Source organism: Macaca nemestrina, chromosome 8 (genome assembly GCF_043159975.1).
Source record: "Macaca nemestrina isolate mMacNem1 chromosome 8, mMacNem.hap1, whole genome shotgun sequence".
NCBI lineage: Eukaryota > Metazoa > Chordata > Mammalia > Primates > Cercopithecidae > Macaca > Macaca nemestrina.
The window spans coordinates 78,289,577-78,304,478 of record NC_092132.1 but is presented as its reverse complement, the minus strand read 5'-3'; the positions used below and the strand labels follow the sequence as shown (position 1 = coordinate 78,304,478).

Below are 14,902 nucleotides of genomic sequence, written 5' to 3'. Positions count from 1 at the left end.
GAGTGAGCCGAGATTGCGCCACTGCACTCCAGCCTGGGCGACAGAGCGAGACTCTGTCTCCAAAAAGTAAAAATAAATAAAAAACCATAAATAAATAAATAAATAATTTGTTTGGATAATGAAGAGTCAGCTTTCAAAATATAGGCATTTTAAAATGGAAAATAATTCTTTTGAATTAGGTCTTATATAACTCTTGTTCACAGAGTAAACCATTGACAGATCACAAAAACTAGCTTGTTTTAACTAAAACTAGTCTGTTTTAACTAAAAAAAGTTTTTGTTTTTTGAGATAAGGCCTTTCTCTGTCGCCCAGTCTGGAGTGCAGTGGCACAATCGCGACTCACTGCATTCTCAACCTCCTGGGCTCAAGCAATTCTCTCACCTTAGCCTCCCAAGTAGCTGGGACTACAGAGAGGTGTTACTATACCTGAATTTTTTTTTTTCTTATGGAGATGAGGTCTCACTGTGTTGCCCAGGCTGGTTTCCAACTCCTGGCCTCAAGCAATCCTCTCTCCTTCAGCTTCCCAAAGTGCTGGAATTATAGGCATGAGCCACCTGACCCAGCCTAAAAAAACTATGTTGCTTACCACTATTGTGCTTTTTTTAGGAAGGAGGGGAGTATCTTAATTTCAAAATGGTTCTTTGAGAACTGCAAATCCAAATATTAACATTATACCTACATTACTGATACACATAAGCTTATTTTTGCATATAAATTAAATAGACTGTTATGTTTAACAAAGCAAAATTTGCAAGTGAGTTTATATAACATAATTCCAGAGTTTTGTGACTAAAAATACCTGAGTTTTAAAAATTCTTTCCTAAGTACATAGATCTGTTGTTACAACTGTTCAAACAACCTTAACAGTGGTGAAGGAAGGTTGTTTTGACTGTTATTCAAGTTCACTTTTTAATTCAAAGAAATCTAACGCTTCCATATTCTAACAAAGGGTACTAGGTATTTTATAAATAGTTAATATACAGTGAATATTTCCTGTGAATTATGGGCCCCAGTGATTTGTATTCCTTAAAGGTATCTGAAATTAAGGGCATTTTTACCCAGCTAGAAAGTTATTATTTTTACATTAACAAAAGAGATGGATTGACTTTATTAACATTGCTTGGGTTTGAAAGTTAGTTAAATAATCAAGTAACAATTTGTTTTTCATTGTATGGTGCTACAGAGTATTCTCAGTGGATTTTATATGCAATATATAAATGCATTTAATGTCTATTTTAAAATTACTAAGGCTCAAGCACCTCCTAGCATGTTTGCAAAGAGAGGAAACATCTGTCAGAAGTATTTACCGTGACAAACACAGAAAGAAGCAATAATGTGTACCTTTTTGTTTGTTTAATACCATATTTTAAAAAATTGAACAGTGAAGGCATTTGTTCAGAATCAGCCTTTAAATAAAAAATAGTTTTGACCTAATCGTTAATTAAAGTATACATTGATAGTATCAAGTTCAGTTTGAGGGTCAAAAACAACGTCAATGAGTCTGACTTTTTCCTCCCAGTAGGGAAAGGAGGCTTGTATAAATATACATGAGCACAGATTGCATGCATTTATAAAAGAGGTGGAAAACATTCCCCTGTCTCTGGACAGATGTTGCTTCATTGGCTCCACATACGATACAGGCACAGCCCCCAGTGTGTAGAACCCTAAAGGAGTGTGGGGCACATACCTTTAGCTTTTTGGAAGATGCACTGTAAGCTTATTTCCACCTCTGAGCAGGCTCCCCACCTTGAATATTAAATATAGAGTGTAGGGACATGTCTGCTGATGCCAGCTCATTCTTTCCCTTAAAGTAATTAAGGCAAGGGGTAGCTTTAATCAATTTTCTAGAAACTAAAAATCTGTTCTTTGTGTTTGGGCTGAGTATTTTGTTTTCAACACTTTACTGAACTTCTAGCTTTATTTTAGTTATCTCCTAGATTTATGTTATATTACTAAAATTAGCAAAAGGCATGCCCTGATAATCTATATCAAGAGTTTGATGAAACTGTGATATATTTGATTACCTTTTATTAAAGAGAGGTAGAACTGATAATCTCCTTTAATACAGATTAAATCTTTTGATATACTAAAACAATATTTTGGCATACCTAAGGTGAAAGTATTGCCTGAGGAAATAATAAGCATTTAAACATTTATTTAATGCTTTTTCACAGGATAAAATTGAAGGCTCAGGATTGAACATAATTGGCTTCACTTGATGGTGGCTGAGGCAGGACATTCTTATGTTCTCACAGAACCCTTCTGGTTTGCTGGTTTCATTTAGGATAGCCTATCTTTGCAGTACATAGCAGTTTGTATTTTTAAAAATGCATTTAGTTCTGTATTTAGTGTTCGTAGTTAGGAAAATGAGGGTAGAGTGATTTGATGTTTTATCAGTGCACTCCTAGTGACTTGAGCTTTGCTTGGGGCTATAGAGTATGTGGAATGGGCCACAGCTCACTATTGATCTAACAATGTACATGGCAATGTATAGAATTCATCAACATTGTTTTCTGAGGCTGTGTCATTTTTATTGTTTTATTTTCTTCCTTGATGATATACTAGCAAGATTTTTCAAAATGCTTGGCAAAGAAATAAAACCTAAGAGCACTGTTGTGGAATTGATAACAGTTGTGTAAACCTTTAAGAAACTATTATTGTGCTATGGACAACTACGCAGTGGTTTGGTGGTAATGACAATGGACATAAGCAGTAAATGTCTCACATAGCTCCTGTTTTATTGTGAATGGAGAGGAGGCAATACCAAAACGAGGACTCCCTGCATATCCTTTCATTTCTTCCCCAAATAAAGCATTTTCCATACCCACAGACCTTCTCTCTCCTAAGACTGCATCCCAGCAAGCCTGAGCCACTCTGCAGGGAATAGGGGTAGGACAGTGCAGCAGTAATGTTCACAGGGCTTCTTGAAGTGGGCTATACTAGGCAATTCTAAATCATCATCCCTTGATGGGACCCTGCAAAGAGGGTCTCATGATAAGCCCACTTGACCTTCAGCAGGCAGTTCTGGGAAAAGGAAAACGATTCCAAAGTGTGTCCCCTGGCTCTGTTTACTTTCTCAATGAAATGTGCTATTGGCCTTTAGTATATTGCGATCACTAATCTGATATGGTTGGAAGGATCAATAGAGCAATCATTGTATTGATTATAAATGAAAAAATAAGTTTAATGCAAAATGTATAAGATGTATTAGGATCTGGTTTTTAAAGCCCATAGCATTTATCACACTATAGAGTAGTTATACCATATTTGACTCCCCAGCTTGTTTGTGGCAAAATATTTGAGATCAGGATTATCTCATTATCTCATTATCTCAAAACAGGATTATCAGTTTTGAATATAAAACTCAAATGAGTTTTTATATTCAGTGTTGCCCAGCATATGGCAGATATCTCATGTTTTACATATAAATGCAGTTACTTTCTGGTATGGATATTTATTTATTTAATTTATTGAGATGGGGTCCCACTCTGTTGCCCAGGCTGGAGTGCAGTGGAGCGATCTCAGCTCATTGCAGCCTCTGTCTCCCAGGCTCAAGTGACCCTCCCACTTCAGCCTCCCAAGTTGCTGGGACTATAGGCACGCACCACCATGTCCAGCTGATTTTTGTATTTTTTTTTTTTTTTTGTAAAGGGGTTTCTCCTTGTTGGCCAGGCTGGTCTTGAACTCCTGGACTAAAATGATCTGCCCACCTAAGCCTCCCAAAATGCTGGGATTACAGGCATAAACAACTGTCCCCAGCTCTGGTTTACTTTTCCATCAAAGCAATACCTTTTTTAAACCAAAAAGCAAATTTTTCCTCATCAGGAGAAACTTCTGTCTCCTTCAGAGACAACAGCTTAAAAATCTGGTTTGTAGAAGTGGTGAAAGTAGCCTAATTCTGTAGTCCTCTGGACTTTCTGCAACCATATGCTGTGCAGTCACCCACCCACTGTTCATCAGCTAGGCCTCAGGCTCCTTTGACAGAATCCCTGATCATTGTCTTTACCTACTGCCTCTGGAACTTTTCTGAGTCCCCTACCTTACCTCAGTGGGTGTATCCAGTCTAACTGCCAAGTCTTCTGGAAACACCCCTTCCCACTGTAACTTTCTGACTGTTTGGGCAGACCAACAATGAACCTTTTTTTTTTCTTTCTATGTTTGGCCAAAAAAGATTGAGAACAAAGAACTAGGAGACAGATTGGATGGCCTCTGTTCCTCTTTGTTTACTGTGAAGATGTCTCCTCCCCACCAAAAAGATAAAGTCACATAAATATTTGAAAGAACCTACCCCATCTCTTCAATAATTTTAGTGTAATCTTCTCGGGAACTTTCTGGAGATGCATTTCCATTTACAGGGTATCTCTGTATTTCAGAGAAAAAGACTAATTTTGGCTTACCCACCTGTGGGTAATAAACAGGAACGATGTGATGCATTGTTTCAAAGTTACCTGTAGCACACAAAGAAATGAAAGCATTCTGCTTTGAAACTAATAACTGAATTGTAAAAAAGGGTATGACAATATTAGATGATCTAAAAATTAAATAGAGCTAAATGAATACACAGTAAAACTAGTAATAAAATTAATAACCCAAGAAAAAATAGTGCAGACTTTCATACACAAAAACCTATACAGGAAAGTTCTTGGTCAACTCTTTAAAATAAAATAAAATGGGCATGCCAACATTAATATAAATATTAACTGCCCTTAATTTTACTGTTCTGAGTTAGTTTATTTTTTTCAAATTGTTTCATTTGTAGGGAGTAAATAAGTCATGTATCTTTTTGGGGATATGTCCATACCTTTATTCTGGCACTTAACATTCCACATCAGTTACCTGCTTTCAGATCCTCCTCCCTTTCCAGCAGTAAGTTCCTTTTAAGTGGGGACAGCCCTATTCACCTCTAATCCACAGTGACTGGCATATTCTTGGACACATTCGAGGTGCTTAATGTTTACTATGATTTTTTCTATAGAAGTGCTATAAAAGAAAGTGCTAAAAGATGTGAGTATATTTTAGATTTTATTAAGATATTAAAGTACGTTTACAATTTTGTGTCATATAGCTATATGACCATACTTAGGATAAGATTTTTAAATTGTAAGATCCTTGAAGTTAGAAGTTATAATAATTCCTATAATTTTACCATAATCCCCAATATAGAGCTCTAAATTTACGAGGCTATCAAAAATACATAAAAGATTAGGAAGTACAAAAATTATTACCATCTTTTTAAGAATTCCTATTCCCTTACAATGTATTTGGTTGTGCAGAGGTGCCTTTAAAAGGTTCATTTTAACTCTTCTAAAGATCTGAAAGGTAGGTATACTGTAGATTTTGAAAATATATAATATATTTTCTAGATTTTAATTTATGCTTTCCCTTTCTCTTGCACAGTTATAAAAGTCTTTGCATAAAGACCATATAGTCTGCTATTGGACATATACAAAAGGATAGAGTTATTGTATATTTATATACATGTATACAGGGATGTCACTGCTTTTAAGCCTGAGAGTTCCAGGTTTGTACCATCTGTTTGGATGGGGATGGCAAACATGGGCAAAGGGGAGGGAGGACCTACAAATGGCCAAGGAAGAATAACCAAGTACTCCTGAGAAAAGCTCAGAAAATTTTCTGCTGCAGCGAGTCAGTGTGTTCACTTTAAATTTTATTTTAATTGATTTTAGAGATGATTTTTTTTTTTTGAGACAGTGTCTCATCTTGTCACCCAGGCTGGAGTGCAGTGGCACGATCTCGGCTCACTGCAACCCTTGCCTCCTGGGTTCAAGTTATTCTCCTGCCTCAGCCTCCCTAGTAGCTGGGATGGTAGGTGCCTGCCACCACACCTGGTTAATTTTTTTTACTATTAGTAGAGATGGGGTTTCACCATGTTGGCCAGGCTGGTCTTGAACTCCTGACCTCAGGTGATCTGCCTGCCTCGGCCTCCCAAAGTGCTGGGATTACAGTCATGAGCCACCGCACCCAGCCGAGACCATTTTTCAATATAGTAAATTATGTAATCTATTTGAGTACTCCTTATAAAATTTTGAAATTTGTTTTATTATCCTATTTCCTCTAGCTCCTTTTTAGTTATAAAAATTGTTTACATATCATGTATTTCCATATCCGTGATTTTCCCAAATTCCCACCAAATTGAATTTCTAAGTAGAGCATTATTGCTTTAGATGATTAATTGTCCTTCTATCCCAGCTTAATTTAGCCTGTGCCCCCTGCTAGCTTTGTAAACTCAAGACAAGTCACTTCATTTTCTGAAACTGAACTTTCTCATCTGCAAAATGCATATAATAATCTTCTGCCTCACAGGTCATAATAATTAAATGCAATAATGTGTGTAAATATCTGAAATGTTTAGCACAGTAAATGTCAGTTCTTTTTTCTTCCCTTGCCCCCTCTTCTTTGCCTTTTAATTCCGAGTGCTTTCCATTTTAAATTATTAATAATTATCATAACAGCAACTACCACAAGGTCTGAAATGAAGCTTACAAACTATAACATTCTATACGGACTTTAAAAAATTGTAGCAAAACTATTTAACATGAGATCTACCCTCCCTTTTTTTTTTTTTTTTTAGATGATATCTTGCTCTGTCACCCAGGGTGGGGTGCAGTGGTGCCATCTCGGCTCACTGCAGCCTCTGCCTCCCAGGTTCAAGCAGTTCTCTTGCCTCATCCTCCCAAGTAACTGGGACTACAGGCGCACGCCACCATATCCAGCTAATTGTTTTGTATTTTTGGTAGAGACAGGATTTCACCATATTGGCCAGGCTGGTCTCGAACTCCTGACCTCAAGTGATCTGCCTGCCTCAGCCTCCTAAAGTGCTGAGATTACAGGCATGAGCCACTGCGCCCAGCCAAGATCTACCCTCTTAACAAAGTTTTAAATGTACAATACATTATTATTTTACCTTAGGTACAATGTCGTACAGTAGATCTCTAGAGCTTATTCATCTTGTTTGGCCGAAACTTTATGCCCATTGATTAGTAAGTCCCCCTTTCCTCCCCTCATTTGCTGGCAATAGCACTCCACTCTTTGAGTGTATGAATTTAACTATTTTAGTCTTATATAAGTTGAATCAGTATTTGTCTTTCTTTGACCTGGCTCATTTCACTTAGCATAATATCCTCAAGGCTCACCCATGTTGTCACATATTGCAGAATTTCCTTTCTTTGTAAAGCTGAATAGTGTTCCATGTTCCATTTAATATACATTTCCTTTATCCATTCATCTCTCCAATGTCCATGTACCTAGTTTACACATCTTGGCTATTGTGAATAGTGCTGCAATGAACATAGGAGTACTGATGTCTCTTGGAGATCCTGATTTCAATTCTTTGGGATAAATATCCATAAGTGGGATTGTTGGGTCATATGGCAGTCCTATTTTTAACTTTTTGAGGAATGTTCATACTGTTTGTTATAGTGGCTGCACCATTTTACGTTCCCACCAGTGGTGTGCAAGGGTTCCAATTTCTTCACATCCTCTCTAACACGTGTTACCTTTTTAAAAATAGTAGCCATCCAGGCACAATGGCTCGTGTCTGTAATACCAGCACTTTGGGAGGTAGAGGCAGGTGGATCACTTGAGTTCAGGAGTTGGAGACCAGTCTGACCAACATGGTGAAACCCCATCTCTACTAAAAATGCAAAATTAGCCAAGTGTGGTGGTACATGCGTGTAATCTCAGCTACTCGGGAGGCTGAGGCAGGAGAATTGCTTGAACCCAGGAGGCGGAGGTTGCAGTGAGCCGAGATCACGCCATTGCACTCCAGCCTGGGCAACAAGAGTAAAACTCTGTCTCAAACAAACAAAAAAAAGCCACCCTGACAGGTGTGAGGTGATAGCTGATTACAATTTTGATTTGCATTTCCCTGATGATTACTGACATTGAGTATTTCTTCATATACCTGTTGGCCATTTGTATGTCTTCTTTGGAGGAACAAAAACCACTATTTGTTTAAGAGACTTTTCTTTCCCCATTGTGTATTCTAGGCACCTTTGTCAAAGATCAATTGATTACATCTGCATGGATTTTTTCCTGGGCGCTCTATTCTGTTCTGTTTCTCTATATGTCTGTCTTCTGCCAGTACCATACTCTCTCGATTACTATATCTATGTAATATATTTCAAAATCAGGAAATGTGATGCCTTCAGCTTTGTTCTTCATTCTTAAGATTGATTTGGCTATTTGTGGTCTTCATTGGTTCCATATGAATTTTAGAATTGCTTTTTTCTATTTCTATAAAAAATGCCATTGGGATTTTGATAGAAATTGCATTGAATCTGTGGATCACTTTTGGTCTTATGGATATTTTACAATATTGAGTCTTCCAATTCATGAACATGAGGTGTCTTTTCATTTGTGTCTTGTTTAATTTCTTTTAAAATTTATAAGCAGACATTGCAGAAGATGTCTTGTTTAATTTCTTTCATCGATGTTTTGTAGTTTTCAGCATATGTCTTTCACCTCCTTAATTAAATTTATTCCTGGGTATTTTGTTCTTTTGTTGTTATTGTAAATGGGATTATTTTCATAATTTCTTTTCAGATAGTTTGTTGTTAGTTTATCTACATGACTTGAAACATTGTTTTTGGGCTGGGCGCAGTGGCTCATGCCTGTAATTCCAGGACTTTGGAAGGCCAAGGTGGGTGGATCACTTGAGGTCAGGAGTTTAAGACCAGCCTGGCCCACATGGTGAAATCTTATTTACTAAAAATACAAAAATTAGTCGGGTGTGGTGGTGCACGCCTGTAATCCCAGCTACTCGGGAGGCTGAGGCAGGATAATTGCTTGAACCTGGGAGGCAGAGGTTGCAGTGAGCTGCAATCGTGCCACTGCACTCTAGCTTGGGCAACAGATTACTCTATCAAAAAAAAAAAAAAAGATTGTTTTTGTTAGTTGGTGCTCATACTAGATTATAAAGAGATTAATAAGGACTGTTTTGAGAAAATTAAATGGCTAATTTAAAAAAATTTAGTTGAGACATAATTGTACATATTTATAGGGTACATAGTGATGTTGCAATACATATAATGTATAGTGATCAAATCAGGGAAATTAGCATATACATAATCTCAAACATTTATCATTTCTTTGTGTTGGCAACATTCAATATTCTCCTTCTAGCTATTTTAAACTATATATGATTGCTATCTATGGTCATCCTATAGTGCAGGGGTCCCCAACCCAATGGTCCTGGTCTGTAGCCTATTAGAAACTGGGCCGCACAGCAGAAGGTGAGTGGCAGGTGAGCAAGCGAGGCTTTATCTGTATTTACATCTGCTCTCCATCACTCGCATTACCACCTGAGCTCTGCCTCCTATCAGATCTACTACAGCATTAGATTATCATAGGAACACGAACCCTATTGTGAACTGTGCATGTGAGGGATCTAGGTTGTGAACTCCTTATGAGAATCTAATGCCCAATGATCTGTCACTGTCTCCCATTACCCCCAGATAGGATGATCTAGCTGCAGGAAAAAAAGTTCAGGGCTCCTGCTGATTCTACGTTATGGTGAATTACTATTTCATTATATGTTACAGTGCAATGTTAATAGAAATAAAGTGCATAATAAATGTAATGTACTTGTATCATCCCAAAACAATATCCCCCTCCACCACACTTCTGGTCCATGGAAAAATTGTCTTCCACAAAACCAGTCCCTGCTGCTACAAAGGTTGGGGACAGCTGCTATAGAACTCTAAAGTTTATTCCGCCTATCTGGTTGTAATTTTATAACCTTTACCAAATCTCTCTCTTCCCTCACCTTATTCCCCCTGCCCGTCCCAGTTTGTAGTATCTTCGTTCTACTTTTTAATTCTATGAGATCAACTTTTTTTTTTTTTTTTTTTAGCTTTAACAGATGAGTGAGAACATGCACTGTTCCACTTTCTGTTTCTGGCTTATTTCACTTAATGTAACATCCCCCATTTCCATCCATGTTGTTGCAAATAACAGGATTTCATTCTTATTTATAGTTGAATAGTATTCCATTGTGTATATATACCACATTTTCTTTATTCATTCATCTGTTGGACATTTAGGGCGATTCTGTACCTTGGCTATTGTGAATACTCCTGCAACAAACACGAGGGTGTGGATGTCTCCTTGATAAACTGATTTCTTTTCCTTTGGATAGATGGTCAGTAGTGGGATTGCTAGATCATATGGTAGGTTTTTTTCTTTTTTTAACTCAAGGAATTTTTTTAAATTCGAGGAAAATCTGTAGTTCTATTTGTAGGTTTTTGTTTTGTTTCGCCTTTTTTTTTTTTTTTTTTTTTTTTGAGATGGAGTCTTGCTCTGTCACCCAGGCTGCAGGTTTAAGAAATTCTCTGCCTCAGCCTCCCGAATAGCTGGGATTACAGGTGTGTGCCACCATGCTCAGCTAATTTTTTTGTATTTTTAGTAGAGATGAGGGTTTACCATGTTGGCCAGGCTGGTCTTGAACTCCTGACCTCAAGTGATCCACCTGCCTTGGCCTCCCAAAGTGCTGGGATTACAGGCGTGAGCCACCTCGCCTGGCCGCTAATTTTAAAAATAATGTTTTTGAAGAGATGGTGTCTTGCTTTGTTGCCCAGGCTGGTCTTGATGTCCTAGTCTCAACTGATACTCCTGCCTTGGCCTCCAAAAGCACTGGGATTACAGTTCTAAGCCACAACGTCCAGCCCCCTATTTGTAGTTTTTTGAGGAACCTCCATACTGTTCTCCATAGTGGTTGTACAACTTTACATTCCCACCAACAGTGTATAAGAGAGCTCCCTTTTCTCTGCATCCTCACCAGCTGTATTAGTCCATTTTCATGCTGCTGATAAAGACATACTTGAGACTAGGTAATTTATAAAGAAAAAGAGGTTTAATGGACTCACAGTTCCACATGGCTGGGGAGGCCTCACAATCATGGCAGAAGGCAAAAGGCACGTCTTACATGGTGGCAGACGAGAGAATGAGAGCCAAGCAAAAGGGGAAACTGCTTATAAAATCATCAGATCTCATGAGACTTACCCACTACCATGAGAACAGTGTGGGGGAAACTGCCCCCATAATTCAGTTATCTTCCACCAGGTCCCTCCCACAACACATGGGAATTATGGAAGCTACAATTCAAGATGAGATTTGGGTGGGGACACAGCCAACCCATATCACCAGCATTTGGTTTTTATTTTTTGAGACTAAGTCTCGCTCTGTTACCCAGGCTAGAGTGCAGTGGTGCGATCTCGGCTCACTGCCAATGTCCGCCTCCTGGTTCAAGTGATTCTCGTGCCTCAGCCTTCTGAGTAGTTGGAATTGCAGGCATGCACCACCACGCCTAATTTTTGTATTGTCAGTAGAGACAGAGTTTCACCATGTTGGCCAGGCTGTTCTTGAACTCCTGACTTCAAGTGATCCACCCACCTCAGCCTCCCAAAGTGCTGGGATTACAGCCATGAGCACTGTGCCTGGCCAGCTGTTGTTATTTTTTGTCTTTTTGTTAATAACCATCCTAACTGGGATGAGATGACACCTCATTGTGATTTTGATTTGCATTCCTGATGATTAAGTGATATTGGGCATATTTTTCTTGGCCATTTATATGTCTTCTTTTGAGAAATGTCTGTTCAGATCCTTTGCCCATTTTAAAACTGGATTGTTGTTTTTTTGCTGTTGAGATATTGCAGTTTCTTGTATATTCTGAATAATAATCCTGTCAGATGAATAGTTTACAGATATTTTTCCCATTCTGTAGGTTGTCTTTTCACTCTTGATTGTTCCCTTTGCTGTGCAGAAGCTTTTTAGTTTGACATACCCCATTTGTTTATTTTTGTTCTCGTTGCCTGTGCTTTTGAGGTTCTATTACAAAATCTTTTCACAGACCAATGTCCTGAAGCATTTCCTCTGTTTTCTTCTAGTAGTTTTATAGTTTCAGGTCTTATATTTAGGTCTTTGATTCATACTGAGTTGATTTTTGCATAGGGTGATAGCTGAGGGTCTAGTTTCATTCTTCTGCATATGGATATCCAGTTTTCCCATCACCATTTATTGAGGAGGAGGATAGCTTGAGCCTAGGAGTTCCAAATTAGCTTGGGCAACACAGTGAGACTTCATCTCTACAAAAAGTATTTTAAAATTAGCCGGGTGTGGTTGCACACACCTGTCATCTCAGCTACTTGGGAGTCTGAGGCAGGAGGATCATTTGAACCTGGGAGATCAAGGCTGTAGTGAGCTGTGATCCAATGTATGTCCTTGGCACCTTTGTCAAAAATCAGTTGGCTGTAGCTAAGTGGATTGGTTTCTGGGTTCTCTATTCTGTTCTACTAGTCTATTTTTCTGTTTTTATACCAGTACCATGGTGTTTCAGTTACTATAGCTTTGTTGTATACCTTGAAGTCTAGTAGGTGGTGGCTCTGGCTTTGTTGGTTTTGCCCAGTATTGTTTTGGTTATTGGGGTTCCACACACATTTTAGGATTTTTTTTCTATTTCTGTGAAGAATGTCATTGGTATTTTTATAGGGATTGCATTGTATAGATTGCTTTCGTTAGTAGACTATAATTTTTTTAAGTTGTAAATTTAAAGACATATTATTTTGTCAAATTTCCTTGAAGTTAACAATTAATGTAGTTGTCCCTAAATTAGGAAGAATTTTTGAAATCAGTTAAAATGAAAGAAACTACATTATTTTTAGAATTGGCCCAGTTCTGGGGTGAGGCTGGTATTAAATATTTAAAAAGTGACATCTTTGATGTAATACTGAAAATATATAAAATACTAGAATCCTTACTCTAGGTCTAGTTCTGCCCTTCACAGCCAGTCAGGAATGAACAAAGGAATCATGCCTTCTGACTATTTTAGAAGTTTCAGATCTTGAGAAATTCACATTACAACACAGTATATTGCAATTTACTCATGAGTATATTATCAACTAAGAAAGTCCCATTCTACTTAATGATTTTCCATAGTTTATATTCTTTATTTTTTTCAGATGGGGTCTTGCTCTGTTCCCCAGGCTGGAGTGAAGTGGCACAATCACGCTCACCACAGCCTTGATCTCCCAGGCTCCAGTGATCCTCCTCCCTCAGCCTCCCAAGTAGCTGGGACGATAGGCACATGCCACCATGCCTGGCTAATTTTAAAATATTTTTTGTATAGATGAGGTTTCACTATGTTGCCCAAACTGATCTTGAACTCCTAGGCTGAAACTATCCTCCCACCTCAGCCTCCCAAAGTGCTGGAACTACAGGTGTGAACCACCACGTTTGGCCCCATAGTTTGTATTCAGTGAACATGATATGGCAAAATCACTAGAGCTCCATACCTCTCCACCTGTATTCCTCCTCATGTCAGACACCATGTCCTAGAGTGACAGAGCTCCTAGGATATGCTATCTGTGCATAAAACCTCACTACAGTGTCCCCATTTCCCTTTTTCTATTTCCCTGGCCTAGCCCCTTCACTATGTCCTTATCCCCTCCCTTAGTCAGTCGTAGAATCAAACACTATCATGGAAAGGAGGAAGGGGCTCATTGCAACGTTGTGGGCTAACAAATCTGTGACTAGGCAGTTCTTCTTTTTTTTTCTTTAAGATGGAGTCTTGCTCTGTCGCCCAGGCTGGAGTGCAATGGCGCAATCTTGGCTCACTGCAATCTCCACCTCTCAGGTTCAAGTGATTCTCCTGCCTTAGCTTCCCGAGTAGCTGGGATTACAGGCACCTGCCATCATGGCTGGTTAATTTTTGTATTCTTGTAGAGATGGGATTTCACCATGTTGGCCAGGATGGTCTTGAAATCCTGACCTCAGGTGATCCGCCTGTCTCAGCCTCCCACAGTGCTGGGATTACAGGCATGAGCCACTGTGCCCGGCCAGACTAGTCAATTCTTGGATGCTCCAAAATGAAGATAACTGTTACACATGGCTCTTAGTTACATTTTGTTGCATTAGTTAGGCAAGGGAGGTTGGTATGTCCTTTGTAACACAACTTTAGGTATATTATAATCCAAATTTTCAGGTGTTGGAGTATGTGCATAAGAAGGGGGACAGTCCACAGATGTGGCCATGATATATTTTTATTTTCTATATTGACAAAAAATGTTATTTTTGCACCTTTTTGTTTTCTTGAGATGGAGTTTTGCTCTTGTTGCCCAGGCTGGAGTGCAATGGCACGATCTTGGCTCACTGCAACCTCCGCCTCCTGGGTTCAAGCGATTCTACTGCCTCAGCCTCCCAAGTAGCTGGGATTACAGGTACCTGTCACCATGCCCGGCTAATCTTTTGTATTTTTAGTAGAAACAGGGTTTCATCATGTTGGCCAGGATGGTCTTGAACTCCTGACTTCAGGTGATCCACCCTCCTCATCCTCCCAAAGTGCTGGGATTACAGGCGTGAGCCTCCGTGCCTGGCCTTTTTGCACTGTTACTTAACAAATATACGAGTGGCTTAGGTTTCACAATTTACATAGCTGATATCATGCACTTTTGCCAGATATAAAATTACACATTTTTCCCTACCCTTGTGGCTCTATGTCTACACAAAACCAAACACAGCTGTTGTTCACAGTGGCTACCATTTACATAAACATTATAGGTAAAATTTCCATTACAAGACAAATTGTACTTATGTACAACTAAGTAAATAAGTTTTAAAAAAACCCATAAAACAACAACAAACTAAACAAAAAACATTTTATTTGTTGGCATTTTTCTGTTGCTTAGAATATTTCCTTTGCTAGAAGAGCAGTCACCTAATGAGTGACAGAGTGCTTACTTATGAGTGAATTGCTTGCATCCTCATTTTTACTGCTCCTTTTTTTGCTGATTTTCTTGGCGTCTTTGGATGCTTTCCAATTCATTAGAAATTGTCTTTCTATATTTTTAATTTCTTTTCCATCAAGAAATTCTGGAGAAAAATACAT

General features: G+C 38.5%; 1 protein-coding gene and 1 long non-coding RNA gene across 5 annotated transcripts in view; one reads left to right on the top strand and one right to left on the bottom strand.

Moving 5' to 3' along the window:
- LOC105482172 (uncharacterized) overlaps positions 1-14,902 on the top strand; it is a 76,443-nt gene that overhangs the window by 3,849 nt on the left and 57,692 nt on the right. The window lies entirely within an intron of this gene.
- LOC105482171 (protein phosphatase 1 regulatory subunit 42) overlaps positions 1-14,902 on the bottom strand; it is a 67,120-nt gene that overhangs the window by 3,017 nt on the left and 49,201 nt on the right. For 3 of the 4 annotated variants that reach the window (XM_011742154.3, XM_011742153.3, XM_011742156.3), the window contains 2 exons: positions 14,755-14,886; positions 4,289-4,448 (listed from right to left, as the gene is read on the bottom strand). In XM_011742154.3, coding sequence (XP_011740456.2) covers positions 4,289-4,448; positions 14,755-14,886 — 292 coding nt within the window. Of the gene's footprint in view, positions 1-1,687; positions 1,805-4,288; positions 4,449-14,754; positions 14,887-14,902 lie in introns of all 4 variants that reach the window. The other variant, XM_011742155.3, reaches the window with a different exon arrangement.